The sequence below is a fragment of the Hippichthys cyanospilos genome, chromosome 5, assembly GCF_059441005.1.
Source record: "Hippichthys cyanospilos isolate Australia breed blue-spotted pipefish chromosome 5, RoL_Hcya_1.0, whole genome shotgun sequence".
Taxonomy (NCBI): Eukaryota; Metazoa; Chordata; class Actinopteri; order Syngnathiformes; family Syngnathidae; genus Hippichthys; species Hippichthys cyanospilos.
This window is the reverse complement of record NC_142373.1, coordinates 9501490-9516260: the sequence shown is the minus strand read 5'-3', so window position 1 is coordinate 9516260 and position 14771 is coordinate 9501490. Positions and strand designations below refer to the sequence as shown.

At 39.3% G+C, this 14771-nt stretch overlaps 1 protein-coding gene across 1 annotated transcript; it reads right to left on the bottom strand.

The window, feature by feature from the left end:
• Positions 1-95: 95 nt before the first annotated feature.
• Positions 96-14414, bottom strand: cers6 (ceramide synthase 6). The gene is made up of 11 exons (XM_088414572.1): positions 14054-14414; positions 12188-12293; positions 11965-12095; positions 6602-6659; positions 5979-6029; positions 5575-5667; positions 3715-3843; positions 2944-3050; positions 1825-1981; positions 1668-1691; positions 96-813 (listed from the first exon to the last, which is right to left on the bottom strand). Exons 1-11 carry the CDS (start codon positions 14221-14223, stop codon positions 655-657), a joined length of 1185 nt encoding a protein of 394 aa, XP_088270698.1. The 5' UTR covers positions 14224-14414; the 3' UTR covers positions 96-654.
• Between the last annotated feature and the right edge of the window lie 357 nt (positions 14415-14771).

Genomic DNA, 14771 nt, shown 5'->3' with positions numbered 1-14771 from the left:
TTTAACAATCGATTAAGACTAAAATTTCCCATAGCCTTGTAGGACAGCGTATATGCATATTATTTTTCTCACTCATCAAAACCAACCCAGACATATTTGCAATATTTCAGCTCATGTTCATTTATTGAATAATTCAAACAACTCATGACTGCCTTGTAGAAGGCAAGAGCAAAAAAAAAAAAAAAACAACTGCGCCGCACGACTTAACAAAATGCTTCGACGGGGAATACAGCATCTAGTCATATCTGATGCACACACATAATACTGTTGTTGACATCTCATATACAGCTTAAGTGGACAATGTTATTCTCCAAAAACAAAAAGATGAGCCAATTCCACATTGCAGCTCACCATTCATCATTTTGGCAAATCTTTGGGGGTGTAGCGTTCAAAGTAAACGTGAGAAAAATAAATAACATCAAAAGACACAAACATAGGACGCACACCCCCCCAGAATGCCAGGCGACTATGTCTCCACATAGCATGCTCTCACAGATGGACGGATTAATTTAGAGTGCTGATGCGGACCAGGAGCCCCAATTGTATTGCGTTCGAGCCAACACGAAAACCCTCCAGATTGCAAGAAGTCGTGTCGACGATTTCCACACTCGCACGTGAACGCACATGGACGGATAGTGTATCGCTCCGGTTAAATTAGTGTTCATCGGGATAGGACGCTCCTGTCAGGTAGCCGTTGGTCCCGTGAGATTTGTTGGTCCCGTTGGCGGCGCTGTTGTGGTGTTTCTGTTTGGCCGGCGGGCTGTCGTCCTCGTCCGAGCCGGACTCGATGTCGCTGCGGTCGTCCTTGGACACCTGACGAGAAGACGTTTTCAAATTGATGCTGCGCCAACATTCACTCTTTCAATCCCAAAGACGTATTTATACGTCTTTAAGGGGTCCGGACGTTGAATTCTATGCATTTTTTGATCTCTTAAGATATCGGGGACAGCTTTTTAATCCGACTCGCCAAACATGAAGAAATTAGCAAAGTGCTCATGTTAATATCTTGCAGCAGAACTGGCAGTGCTTTAAAATAGTAACTATTGCAATAATAAAAAAAACAACAGTATTTTCTTCATTTAACTTTCAGTTGTTTTAAGAGTCATTTCAATAAATAGGTAAACACATCAGACTTGAATAATTGTTATAATGCTTTTCTTCATTTTCTATTCAAATTAAAAGCACTTGTTTTCTAGATATCACACTTTTTTCTTATGATGTAGATGAGAATCTAAATGACTTAATTGTTTGATCGATCAATCAGTGAGCATGGTGTTTATTTAAAGGCAAGGAAAAGCAAATGCGATTTTGTGCGAAAATTCTATGCTAATAACTAAAATTGCATTATTCAGAAGAAAAGATGAACTGGTTCTGAATGGTGTATTTTCGGCATTTTCAATCAAGTCAATCTTTGATTAATAATGTGCTAATAAGAACATTACTCCTAATACAACAAGCACCAACGTCACAAAAGTTGTTTCCGACAATTTTTTCGGCAATATCGTAACAGTTGTTGACAGCGGGTTCATATGGTCGTACTGTGCTGCTAGTGCCTGAATAGACCTTATAGAAATCTGTCACCCTGGCAACGATGACACAGATTTATCATTGGGGGGGGCAAAAAAAAAATAATGAGGTGTAAACGATAAACTAATTTTGCTACTTACGTGTAAAGGATTCCATTTGCCCACCTTGGCGATTGCAGTTTAACAGAGTTAAAAAACAAACAAACAAAACAAGTCAGAGATGGCATTTCTTGACCCTACAAAGCAAGCGATGATGAATTTGGAGCGTGCTGGCGATCGCGATCACAACGCCGTTTACCTTTCCTTTGGAGATGGCCTGATATGCCGTTTTCACGATGAGGTAGGACCAATAGGAGTGCAGCAACTGCAGCGATATTAGAAGCAGGTTGAAGACCCACCAGGATGGGTAGGGCCCAACAATGTCCCAACTCTCAAACAGGGTGCTATTTAAAATCCTAACCAGAGAGAGGAAAGCAACCAGTTAGGGGTAAAAAAAAAAAAAAAAATCCGAAAGTGAAGTTTACACTGAAATATTTGAAGCATTTTTATTGTAAGTGCCTCTCAGAATCAAGCTGAATTTATACCGATGTCATGGCAACTGCGAGTGATGGCAACTTCTACAATTAGCATAGTAGTAGCTGAAAAAAAATACATTGTGTACACAAATGTCTGAGACGCTCAATAGAACATTTTAAAACAGGCACTGCAGCATACGCTGTAAAAAAAAAAAAAAAAAAACGGTTGAAATGAGGCAACGTATTACAAGCAACATTATTAATTAAATATAAGCGGGATTGAGTAAACATGAATGAAATCAGACTTAATAATCAGCCATTCAATATGAGTAGCTTTGAATAGGAAATATAAGGAAATGAATTTTGTAAAATTCACATTCATGGAACTATTGCACAGTTTGTGATATTAAAGCAAGTGACTAGTCACTAAATCATTTTGCCCTTCATTGGAAAAACACAAATAACAACATGACATTCTCAAGAAAATGTCAACAAGGACCCAAGGCAAAAAGACACCGACTGAGATTTGAAAGACAAGACAAGCCTTTGCAGTATTTTTTTACTTTTATCTATATATGTTTCTCAAGCCATGAACCATAATCATTTTCTTTTCATTTACAGAGTTCTTTGACTCTCTGGAGACCGTATCCATAGTAACTATTCCTTAGCAACAACGTTCACAGACATGACTCGGAGGTGTTGAGAAGAAGCAACATTTTTTATTTTTTTTTTCCAGACTTTGACTTCAAGAATTAGCTAAACTTGGGACATCAAAAGTCCGTTTTATTTACTCCAGCGAAACAACAATACAGAGTAGCTGTTCCGCGTTCTCATCCCGCTTTTCCAACGAGCCCTCTGCGGCATGCTAACGACCGCGCGCCCGACAGGAAAGTGACACTTACCACACTGGGTAAACCGCCAGCCTGGAACTTATGAAGAGCATGGCAAACATTGCGAACAGGAGGTTGCACAATATCTGACATTTGGCATAGTTTGCCATCTTGGCGGCCTAAGGAAATAAAAGATTGATTAAACAAGTCACCTTTGATGATATCCGTATTATAGCGTCAAAATAATACTGTAATAAAGAGAATTACATGATATTTTTATGTAAATTTATATATTTTTGTGGGGGTATCTAATTTACTCCTAAAAAATGTTTAGTCAAATTATCCAAATGAAGTCAAAAAGAGACTGACACAAATTATTGGGTCATTCATTTCATATATTCAGCCCTAAAGGTTGGGTCGAAATGAATAAGCCATGGTATTTGATTTGATTTACTTTTGTAACTACACTTAAAAAATCTGGGTAAAAAAAAAAGTTATAAAAAGACAGATCCAACTTATTTGGTTATTCATTCAGCCCAAAAAGTTGGCTAAAAATCAAAATGAAATAGAATTATTTGTGATTATGTTTCTATACTCTTAAACACCAGGCTAACTAAGTAAAAAAAAAAAAAAAGAGACTGACACTATTTATCAAGTTAACACCCCCCCTTAACCCCAAAACACAGAATTGGGTTGTTTTCTCCAAAACAGCATTTTTTTTTCTTTTACGACCCAATTTTTTGGCTCTTATTTTTTTTAAACACATCTGTTTTTAGAGTGTAGCGCATAAAGTATAAACTAGTCACAAAAGCGAATCCTTGGTTGCTCTTCTAACTTCCTCACCTCTATCAGGACGTCAGCCGCATCATGAAGGCACATGACCAGAGTTCCCACCCTTGCCATGTTGTTCACATAAGAGAAGGTGATGAGGGAGATGGTCGCCACATGGTGAAGGAACATAATCAGGAAATCCTGGAAATACAGATTGCAAACATGTAAGCATGTCACGCCCTTTCTTTGCCATGGCTGCTCTCATATCTGAAGGGTAAGTTCATCTAAATCAACAGTTAAAAAAATGCCTTAGATCAGAGCAGGAGAGTATTTAACAATGTTTTTATTTGTACAGCTATTTGGTTGTTTAGCAGCACTCTACTTTGCCCTTTAGACAGATTTCTCGGGAGATCGTTTTAAAAAGTATTTTAACTGCGCTCCCCAGTGTACATATGGGGCACCGGGTGACTGCTAGCTAGCAGCTAATTCATGCTAGACGGCGCGGCCATTAATGACGGAGCCGCTGCAAAACGTTGGCAATGGCTGACGGCGAATCAGGAAAACAACAAGTCGGTTGAGTCTTTTGTCATGACTTTCAAGAACGACTACAAAATAAAAGCTTTCAAGGCATTTATGTCAATACTACAGGTTATATTTTGAAGTTTGCCTTTTCACCGCATTTGCATGTTTTTTTTTTTTAACTCATACAGAGCATTACAATTTACCTTATTTTACCACATTATAAGGCGCACTGAATTATAAGGCACAGCTTCAATGAAAGGCCTATTCTAAAATGCTTTTCATATATAAGGCGCACTGCATTATAAGAAGCTACAGAATAGAAGCTACGGTAGTGGCTGGGCTTGCGTTATGCATCCACTAGATGGAGCTGCACATAAGGAAATGTCAACAAAACATTCAGATAAGTCAAACTTTATTTATACCATATAAACTAACATTCTCACAAATCAGTTCATTCCCAAAATGAATTAACAGCTGTTTTATATTTCATAAAATATGGATTTATTTCATAAAATTGAGCACGGTATTGTTATTGTCTGGACATTTTTCCCTGACATGTACACTAAAAAAAGGGTATCCGGGGCAAGAAAAAGAAAAGGATTTCTTTGAACCGCGCTACTCAAATGACTTAAGACTTAGTTCAGCCCTAATATGTTCTATTGTCATAGAAAAAAAAAGGCTTTTTTTCCCGCTAATTTTACAGTTTCTCCTAGAAGAAAATGACCTCATTGTGATTTCCCATTAGCATGGAGAACTGCTCGATATATAAGAACATCCAGCACAGTAAAGCTTCAAAAGAATGACCAGCAGACACGGATTAAACCTTAGCAACGGAAATGTCAGCATTGGGACCGGCATGGCGACAGGATGACAAGGAAGACAAAAGGAGGACGTAGAAGACAAGACAGCGAATGAAAGCAAGACGAGAGAAGTGCGGGGATAACATACTGGAATTGGCAGGGGATGCAGAGGACCTCCTCAGTGTAGTGCTGTGCATGAAAAAACTGAAAGGAGAAACAAAAAACAGACAACATGCCGAGAGTCAACACAGAGATGACAGAGTGGCGCCGTGGCATCACGTGCGTTGTGGTCAGGGTGGACAGGAGTTGCGGGGCGAGGGGGAGGCGGACTGGAGACGGCGATCCAATCATGGCCGCAAGACGTGCGAGTAACAGTGCGCCAGCTAAATACAGCATGGAAGTGGCCACGTTTATGGTTTGGGAAAAAAAAAAAAAAGGTTGAAAATGGGTTGACAGTGTTCCATGCCTGTCGAATACTCACTTCCCCCAAACTGGCCTAACTGGGACACTACCGCCTCTTTAAATGGAATTTATTCATCACTAAATATTTTCGCTGTTTAAAAAAATCATATAAGCAGGAGAACAACATCAAGCAATAATGTGCTCGTACCTTCCTTCTGATGTCAGTAAATTGGGAAAAGAGCAAGGATAGGTAGAAAGACAGCTCCAGTATATAGTAATAATGGATGTCCACGCTCAGTGGCTGCAAGGATACAAAGGAGCAAGGTCAAACACATATCGGGGAAAATATCTTCAAATTGTGAATATCAAGCTTCAAGATTCAAGAGTTTTGTCATCATACGCATAATGCTACACAATGACATTCTTATGTTTATAAGACTTGCGTTCCACACAATAATAAAGCAGGCAATAGAAAACAGTAATAAGGCATTAAGGGCAGTGATATTTAAAAAAATAGACTCACATTATAAAAAAATATTATGGAGTAGACGGAGTGGAAGAATCTATAGACACGAGGATGCAAAATACTATGTAGTAAAAAATAAAACATACCTGGTAAGGGTAGTTGTACCAGCATTCTTTAGTGTTCCACAGCCAGGGTGTCTAGAGACAGGGAAAATCAGTTTATAAAATAAAAAAATAAAAAATCATTCTTTTCGATCGTCCTTCTGATTGAACCAAATGGGAAGGAAGGGTGTTTACTAAAATAGCTAAGCTAAAACGCTGTAATTTGTCAATTAAAAACATACTCGTTATTTAGCCGTTTTCAGCAGTAAAATCTATTGTTTGCTAAACTTATTTTTCAAGTACAATTAACACATTTTCCGCTTGCTCTCGACTGAAAATGACCTGAGCTCAAGGCTCAGGAAACAACCAATCACGGCTCACCTGTTGATCATGTGATGTTCACAAGCTAAGCTGTGATTGGTCTTTAGCACGTGATGTAATTTCAAGCAGCAGGTGAAAAACGTGTTTTTAACTTGACCAAATAAATAATCAACAAAAGATTACCTTTTTACTGTTGAAAATGGCTAAATAATTTTAGTATCCCATAATGGCGAAAGAATATGCGGGATGGGGTTTAAATCATTCACTGCGGGACGCACAAATACGTCTTTGGGATTGAAAGAGTTCATTCGATAAGATGTTAATTTGTTTTTTTTAATTGTTCTTACCTTTTTAAGGAAACGCACTCCGTAGGTGAAAATGTAGAGATAAAACGTAAATCTCCACCTGAAAAAAAATTGTAAACAAAAATCAAATCAACACTGAGAATGAACATTTAATAGGATTATTTTACACTGCAAGTAGCGCAGATGTATTTCACTCTGAAGCCTGAGCTAAATAAGGCACGCAAAAAAATTGAAACACCAACTACAACAATAAACATAATGTGTGTAGTGCATAAGTATTTGACTAAATACCATATTTTCCACACTATAAGCCGCACCGGTTTATAAGGCACGCGTTTGATGAATGACCTATTTTAAAACCATTTTAATAACATTATAAGGCTCACCGCATTATAAGGCACATAGAACAGAAGCTACAGTAGTGTTGCATTATGCATCCAATAGAGGGAGCTGCGCTAAAGGGAGTGTCAACAAAGCAATCAGATAAGTCAGTCAAACTAATAATAGATAATCAGAAATGAAGAAGAATGGGGGAAAAATACCTCTTGATTCCATTAAAATACTGTTTAGATTTTTAGTCAAATTGTAACTAAAAACCTTAGAATATATTGTTTTGTTGATTTTAAAAAACAGTTCCCAGATTTATTTGATAAAAAAATGCTTTTTATTCATAGTGATATGTAAACCCACATTTTTTTTTGCCTTGTCCACGTATAAATTGCTTTAAAATTGGAGCATATATAGCATATCAAAATTTCAAACAGGGCGTTTTACAGTCATGTATTTATAGGTTCCATTTCTTCAGTGTGTGTGTGTGTGTGTGTGTGTGTGTGTGGGGGGGGGGGTCACTTTTATGTGTTGTCAAAAAAATAAAAATAAAAAAAAACCCAGTAAGGCACCTGTTCCATTTGCCATCGTATTCGATTTCCAATTTGACACCCGTTCGAACAAATTTCTTCTGTTGATGCGTGTTCCTAACATTCCATTTTTACCCGAGCTGAAATTGAAGGTTGCGGGCTTTGATTGCGCTCCGGACTGCCCGGCCGCCACTTTAATTGGCCTCTGCCTCAATCGATGTTTGAACGAGTCGCTCTGTGTACCACCGAGCCGGATAAAGTCAAATTTTTTTTTTTGCCGGGGTTGATGAACTGTGACACGTGGAGGCCATGCACACACTATGATCCAGATAGTTTTCTTTGCAATGTCCTAACTGGGCAAGTCTACCTGGCACATAGTCAAGACTGTTGCATGGCAACTGCTTCGCCAAGCCCCCCCCCCCCCCCCCCCCCTTTTTTTTTTCAAGTACTGCTGAATAGCTGCTATATGTGTGCAATCACAGTGACTCACTTGCTTTGCCACAAATAGGCTTTGTTTTGTTCTGATGGTGGACGTCAGATCTTTTTGTCTGCAAAATTTTTTCCAGAGCGGGTGAGGTTAGATCGGAGGACGCAACGCTCCCCGCTACAATATTTGGTACGATTATTTCATTTACAGTAATGCGCGTTCAGAACTTTTTCAAAAAATATGCCTGTAAAAGGAATGATGCTCATTTAAGGTTGACATCAGATTGGGCAGTACTGTATATTTGATCATAATGCAAATGTTTTTTTCTTTGTGTCCAGCTCATCTATCTAGATTTTATATTAGATTGTAGATGTTGTTTTCAAAGACCTGCCCATCATTGACCAAAAACAATAAACATTTTCATGCAATTAAATGTGTTTTTCAAATTTAGAGGAATCCCTTTTCTGTTGGAATTTAATGTTACGACTCATTTTTATACAATACACCAACAATTTTCAGCCTTTCGTATCCTAAATTTTCTTTCCTGAATTTTTTGTAACTAGAGACATTTGTAAGTAGAAAAACCACAGTAAAAAAAAAAGGCACATATAAACCTGTTTCTTGTCATGCTGGAGGCCTTCGGGTAATCGTTTCTTTTTCTTAATAAATACAGATCAAATATTAATTAATTGTTTGCTATATATTGTTTTTTTTACTGTATCTGTGGTTATAGACTAGCTAGATGGGCTAGCTATTGCTAGTCTACCTAGCTAGCTTATCTAGCTAGTATATTACATCAGATAGCAGATATTGTTTTAAAAAAAAAATGCTCGTTGTTGAACAGGAACATTAACGGCGTTTTTACGTTATAAAATGTAATGTTTTTAAGTTTGGTTTAATCACTTGCCATTGGACTTTAACAATACAAAACGAAAGGCCCAGGATTAGCCTGTTAATTTTCTTGTGAAGCTGGAAGTCCGCAGCTAGTTGTTACTTTTCTTTTGTTAACAAACAAAAGAAGCTCAAGTATTAGTTGATCGTTCTGTACATTATATGTACCTTTCTATGTGTCTCCAGCTAGCTAGCTAGCCTATCTCTCTTTCAAAAGAAAGTATTAGAAACGCAGGACCTACTGCAGCTCAACACGAGTATATGATTTAAAGCTGACTGAACTGAAACCCAATGAATCATTTTCAAGATTAGCAGAAGGTTAAAAGATCATTCCACAAAGAGCTTTGTATCTCGTAAATGGGCTTTCGCTTGTTAGCGCTTTTCATCCTTCGAGGTACTCAAAGCACATTAACGGCGTCCTCACTCGCCTAGTGATGACGCAGCATCAGAAGCAACTTGAGATTCCGCGTGGTGCTCAAGGACAACCCCGCATAGCAACAGGGGTTCAGGATGGGAACGATAACACTGAAAATGTGACAAACGGGACTTATAGAGGACAGCTCTCTTGCTTCTGTTAATTGTGTAACTCCATGCCAACACCTACTCTTTTCGTCTCACTATTGATCGTTGTGAACAATTCAATGGAAATCCTTTGAAATGAAGAGGCTTTCTGTTCATTTGGTCGGGAGTATTCTCACCTATATCCGCGATTAAGCAAATTAGCAACAAAAGCTCAACTTCATCATAGTAGGAGCAAGTGGGACCGCCACACGAGGCTTAGATAATGAAGAGATCCTGACAAATGAGCTACAAAGAATGTTATCATCCTGGAAAAGATGTGCACGTGGGCCTAATTACAGCACAATTTCCCTCGCTAGCCAAAACCAATGGAGGAAGAATTTTATAAGTACAGCCAGTTATCTTTTGCGAGGGACACATCTTGGTGGAATCAACTAGGTTCAAAACAACACAAGTCCAGTACAGTGTGCCTCCGGTTTACGAGATTAATCAGTTCCGTGGTTGGGATCGTAACGCGAATTTGCCGTATGGCGGGCAACCAAAGCTATGTTGAATAGCTAATGTGTGTAAAACCCCAGGTAAAAACATCAAAACTGTATAGTAATACTGTAGTATAGTAAATGCTACGTATATATAATATATATTTATACAATTAAATAACATCATAAATAAAAAAAACATATAAAGGATACATTTACATTTGAGTGACGTGACAAGATTGTTATGGCAATATTCCTTAGTGAGGGTAGCCTAGCATAGGCTAACTTAGCCGTCTTAGTATTGATTATTTCCAGCTTCGTTTCCATATAAATCATCTTCTTCTCTCTTTAACCTCAAAAGCAATCTTGTGACCCATGGCTAACCCATTCAAGTTTGAATTAAGCAGTAAAATACACAATTCATACGTTATTTTAAGCACTCGGGCGAGGTCCAGTCTTTAGCATGCGGCCATTTTGACCGTAACGCCGACCAATAGCAGACCAGTATTGTAGTGACTTAAGCAGCGAAGCGTGTATAGATATACGAGCGCGACCAGATCCAACACGGCGGTCACGCACGCACACTGACCGCCATGCTGGATGTGTCGCAAAGCGAAAAAAATGGCGCAAATAGGGGACAAAAAAAACTCGCGGTCCGTGTCGTAAGGTAAAAAAAACGTAAGGCGGGGACGTCGTAGACCGGGGGTCCGCTGTACTAGTAAGACGGCAGACTGGAAGTCCAGATCAAGGAAAAGGAGGTTCGGCGTGAAAAGAAGCCCTACGCAGAGTCAGATCTCAAAGTATCACATGTGGTTCACCGGTGTCAAACGCGGCGCCTCCGAAGGCCGCATTTGATGGCCTTTAATATCACACCGCTTACGATGACTGATCTCCCTGATGGCAAAGCGCCCTTAGCGCAGATTAGCCGCTTCTCTGTTACAACCGAGGTGGCTTTGTTACTTCACAGCCGTGTCGAGACTTAAGGCATTAAACGGCTTACAGTACTTTGCAAATGTGTCAGGTCAAACCCTTGTGAGACGGTATAACCGTTTGTCACAGTCTTTATCGGAATGCAACGGAGAAACTGAGCTAAGCAACTGAAGCAACTAAGTTGAATTTTTTTTTAGTCTGGTTCGTTTTCCCTTGAGTTTTGTCACAGGATCCAGTGAAAGTTTTTAAGGGCTGCATGACTAAGTCAAGGGTCTAAAAATATACCCAGTCAAAGCTCAAATTGAAGATCAAGGCGCCAGCCCACTCGCAACCCTGACCGGTCCAAGCCGAAGCGGATAAATGAATCAAAACTTAGGTATGGAACCCCAGGTAAAAATAGATATAAATGGCTATTTCCATGGTAAAATATGGCAACTTCCCAGAAAAGTACAATTAAATTACGGTAACACCTTTCTACATTTATGGCAAAAAATGATTGATAACGTCCATTTTACAATTACAATTCTGTGTAAGATCAACAGTATCAATACAATTTTTCATGTAGAATGTGTGTTTTTGTTTTGTTTTTTTTTGCAGTATAGTCAACCAAGACAGCAGTGCCAAATCAATGAGGGGCCCATAGTGCCGTTGTCTGATCAATATTCTTTAGAATGATTACTGACTAATTGGCCAATTAAGTTTAAAAATGATAATGAATGCGTGCCACATGTAAAAATACACATTCTGAGCATATAGTCACCGAGACAAAAATGGCACCAGTTGGGGGCCACAGTGCTGTTGACTAAGGCCTGACCGATCTGGATTTTTTTTTTTTTGGTCAATGCTAGTTTTTGGTAGCAAAAAAAATAATCAAATGATTTATTTGGAAAATCCATGAATAAAATAGCATTTATTACTTCCAATGCATTTCAAAAGATATCAATTTTACGTGAATTTTCACTATTCACGGACTGGCCTTGTACCGATTCTCCACAAATAATGGGGGTTAACTACGTATTTTATGCTTTTTAACAAACTGGGACTAGGTTTTGTGTAAAATAGTAACATCCAGATCAATTCTTTGCGCAACATCCTTGCATTGTTCAGCTAATCGTTTCTTGTAAAAACAATATTTGCTTTGTTTCGAATGACAGCTTCTCAGAATGACCTCAATACATTTCATAATATACCTTAGGATTGAAAAAACTTCCAACAACCACAACAAACTACAATCGAGTTTGTCATCATTTAAATATGGAATGTCTTTAAATTGAATGCAAATTTGTAGCAATGTGGCCTTACATGCTTTCGCAGAAGCGGGCAAGAGTGCTGGGTTTCTCTTGGTTGCGTCTTTGTCGGAACCAACGCTGAATGGTTCGGACGTCCCAGTCGAGCTGCTTGGACAATCCTTCCAGCCTCTTTTCGTCCGGGTGCTGGTTAGACAAGAGATGCGTGAGCGCAGATCGTTTGGGTTGCTTTGTTTAATCCATTACAGACAATGCTGACACCATTGTACAAGCACCACCTTGGTAATAGCGGTGAAAACCTTCTCCAAGATAGCGTTGGGTTGGGCTTTTTGTGGCCCGTTGGCTTGTATTTTCAGGCCCGCGGCACAAGGCCTTGCAATGAACCTGAAATCGAAAGGGGTATGATTATAGCATTAAATAGAGGGGGGAAAAAGGATCGGATGAGTCTTGGGCAATTCAAATGTGCACTCGGTTCTATAAATTTGTGTTGCCAATTTTTATTTATTGTTTATATATAGTATACAGTATTTTAGCATGATTTTAAGCTATATAACGTTAATATCCTAATAATAACATGATTTTATTTTTTATTTTCTGTGAAAAACTACAAATATTGTGTCATCAAACATAATGTTGCCTGTTCTTTATTTGCATCTTTTATGGCTGCAATATACTGCCCCCTGTGGCCAAGGCGGTGCACACAAGAAGGAGCAACACAATCATTTGAAGTGAAACATTCAGTTATCAATGTTAGAACAAATTTCACAAGGTGCAATATTACAGAGGGCTCTTGCGCTCTTTTACAAACACGTTACAATTTTTTTGCGGTGGAGGGCCGGAACAAAAATAATGGCTTTTCCATGGGAAATGATCATTTGAGAAGTGTTTTGAGTTACAAGCCAAACTAATTAACTCATATTTCAAGGCACGTGAGAATACATCAGGGATCACCTAACTTTTTGAAAATAGGAGCTACTTCTTTAGGTCTACCAGTTTATGACACACATCTGAACTGTCGGATTTGCTCAGAGCATCTGTCATAATGTTATTGTTTTATGTTAATTCATGTGATATCCTTTTATGCGAAGACACCAATCATGTTAGTAATTCCTCACAGTAATTAGGAAACAGTTGAATATTTAAATCAAATGTGATATGTAATGTAAATTATTTGTAAAACTCACAGTGTTGTAACGATATTTGCATCACCGGCCTGCGGGCTACTTTTTTGTTACTAGGGGGGCTACGTTGGTGTTGTAACCCTGGTTTTAAACCCTTGTGCAATATTCTATTCAAGGCTCGTGATGTTTACATCATAGGCATTTCACATCAAGGGTGAGCGTTGAAAGAAGGCACAAGGGAGCTGAAATTTCACCCAAATTTTGACCGGTCAAAATTCCAAATTGCACAACCACTTCATTTTTACTACCAGCTGTGTACCATCCATTGGCTAAAATACTGTGAGAATGAAAAATGGTTAACATTTTATATATATATACTATACTATAAAATATTTTACCCAACTAGAGTCTAAAACGGGTTTGGTACAAAAAAAACCCGCCCCCAATTATAATATAAATTTGTTCCAGAATTGGCAAGCTGGAACTTGAGTTTAATATTCGCGTTTCATAGTAAATATAAAATGCACCAGATATAATTTCATGCTGCTCGAACGTCGAATAGCTTCTTGAGTTTAAAACGTGTATCACCACGAAGCCGATGCAACATTTTTCATCTTTGAATCGTAATTGGAGTACTTTCTGTAAGGTAAATATAATAACCATGCTTCAGAGGCCCGATCCCATTTGCATGGCCGTCGTTGCTGTATGCCACATCGCCGACTGCAAAATAAATGGGCTACGTAGCAGCGTGCACGCATTCAAAGTGGAGCCTGTGGTCAAACATTTTGCACTAGCGTGACATTTTAAGCGGACTGCATAGCAAGTTGATGACGGGACAACTACTTGGAGCTCCGATGCGGCTCTCGTTCTAGCGCTGCGGGCCTGCAGGAGGGATGAAACACGCCGGTGCGAAGGGGGGTGGGGGCAGCGAGAAGCACTAGTCAAGGGTGCCATTGTTGAAAGTGCAAGAAGCGAGCAATGGCAGCAGCAGGAAAAAAAAAAACCCAAACAAACTGGACACACCTTTCGAAGAGCAGCCGCACCATGAAGATGCAGAAGGCCAAAGGGCACGCTAGATAGAGGTCCTCGGCTTGGGGGAACGTCGCCTCGTCTGTGTTCTTCAAGTCAGCCCACGTTACATTGTGGGGGAGCCAGAAGCGCTCGTTCCAGAACCACGCCAAGATACCGGCCATCTCTCCGCGCCGATCGGTCAGCGGCTTTGCGAATATCCGATAGACGTTGAAAATGAGATCGAGCCCTCGCTCAGTGGCTGCTGCGACGAACGATGATGACGAGACTGACTGGCTGACTGGATGGTGCTGAATCGCCGGTCGACCGTGTCCGCCGAGCTCTTCCAGAGTGGGGAAGTGGACTCAGTCGGCTCCTCGCACGTGATTGGTGCGTTCGGATGTCACGCAACAACCCAGGACGTGGTCACTTGTTTTTGTCCCTCGACTAACCCGCACAAGGATTGTGCATATTCACATCTTTCCGCTCAACGCTATCGTTTGTACTTAAAAAGAGGTATATTTTTACATTCCTAACGTATTCGGAATCTTCATACACTGGCGATATGGGGAACTTTACATAATTTTGCCATTGGAATAAACGCGCAATAAACGTTGGTAAAGTGTGACACCTATTGACAGGTTTGTGTATTACACGACAGTTGTCCTGTGTTTGGAAAAAAAAGTTTCTTTTATGATTTCATTACAATCAACTTTTGGAAGATGGTATTAAA